At 36.7% G+C, this 1,563-nt stretch overlaps 1 protein-coding gene across 1 annotated transcript; it reads right to left on the bottom strand.

Annotated features, from left to right (window-relative positions):
• Positions 1–927, bottom strand: LOC102805468 (histamine H2 receptor-like). Its single transcript, XM_006817637.2, has one exon. The coding sequence runs from the start codon at positions 925–927 to the stop codon at positions 1–3; it is 927 nt and encodes a 308-aa protein (XP_006817700.1).
• Positions 928–1,563: the final 636 nt, after the last annotated feature.

The raw sequence follows: 1,563 nt of genomic DNA, 5'->3' as shown, positions 1-1,563 counted from the left end.
TCATGGACTCCTTATTATGAAATAAAATATCTTAAGGTAGGCTTTCTTAAAATCACTATTCATTGCATACAATAAAGGGTTTATACATGAATTTAAAAATATAAATCCCCCCGCCACATCGATCATATCATAGTTCATCGTTCGTGAAATAGCTGCAGCCGCTATAATAACATACGGCAACCACATAGCCAAATACACTAAAACCAAGACACCAGTATTGATCAAACGTCGAATTTCAACTGCTGGTTTGAATGATTGTACCTGGGTGGCTGTTGTCATAACTTGGTTATTGATTTTTCTTTGTTGTTTACGAGCTTCGAATAAAATACGAACACTGGTAAATAGCATTGTCGACACAGTGATGATGACCATAATAGGACCAGCAATATTAACATAGGTAGATATATTAAAATGACGAGGATCTTCGATTACATTATAGAAGAGATCTACGATATTTGGTATAATCATCATTATAATTATTGGTATCACCCAGGAAAGTATGATTGCTGCCTTCACACGTATGGCAGTCACTCTCAAATGGTAATGCAATGGCGATGTGATATAGATGTATCGATCCAGACTTACCAGTGACATCGAAACAAACGAGCACGTATATACGGCTGACTGCGTTGAAGATAGAATCAACCAAAACAACGGACCATACATGAAACGGAATGGATATGATCCATAGTATGTTGCATTGAGGAATCCCGTAGCGAAGTCGTTGATTGAAAGGTTGAGTATGAAATAATTAGCCAGGCGTTCCCTCAAGTTGTACGAAGTAATGAATGCTATCATTACTACCAGGTTAGTGAGCATAACAAGGGTAGATATACAGATGAACACTATGTCTCTCACTCCTAAAACACGACGTAAGTCTTGTACGGAATACGCCGTGATGTTCCAATCAACAAAACTGACATTCATCTTAATCGGGAAAATGTCCAATTCGTTCAAGACAGGCCGCTGTTTCACATGTGCACATTCTGTTCCAGGTATGCTGCTTATATAGCCAATATAAATGCACTGACGCCAAGCATATGGCTGTAAGATACACGACTAATCATTTTTTAAACAAACTACATGATAACGTCTTACGTGATGATATTATATGAGAAAAGATTAATTATTCAACCGGCAAAGGAAGCATCAGTAGGGCTGGCAAACCCACGAGAACACTGAGCCGTACACTCACAATGATGTTTCTATACTTCAGGGAATTGAGGAGCAGCAGTGTGTGTCTCATTGCAATTGGTCAATAACTATATAATTTTAATAATTGAATCTATAGTCACTCACTTTTATTTGAAAAGCTATGGCGTCGAACGGGATGTAAGGGTATGATGCAATTTATCATTGTCATCTGTTAATATTGTTTGTTAGTTTGTTTGTTTGGAAATTGAATTAACCTGTGTATTATAAATATACTCGAATGCACTCATGGACTTAATACTCTAACGTATTACAAACATATAATGAAATAAATTAGTCATACGTCCAATATGAAAAGATTGATCCAAACCTCAGAACTATACTGACCTACCGTTTTTGTGTAAACTTGTC

Source organism: Saccoglossus kowalevskii, chromosome 1, assembly GCF_978046115.1.
Source record: "Saccoglossus kowalevskii chromosome 1, keSacKowa6.1, whole genome shotgun sequence".
In the NCBI taxonomy this organism is placed as follows: Eukaryota; Metazoa; Hemichordata; class Enteropneusta; family Harrimaniidae; genus Saccoglossus; species Saccoglossus kowalevskii.
The sequence above is the reverse complement of the archived record's forward strand: the minus strand, read 5'-3'. Positions and strand labels throughout refer to the sequence as shown.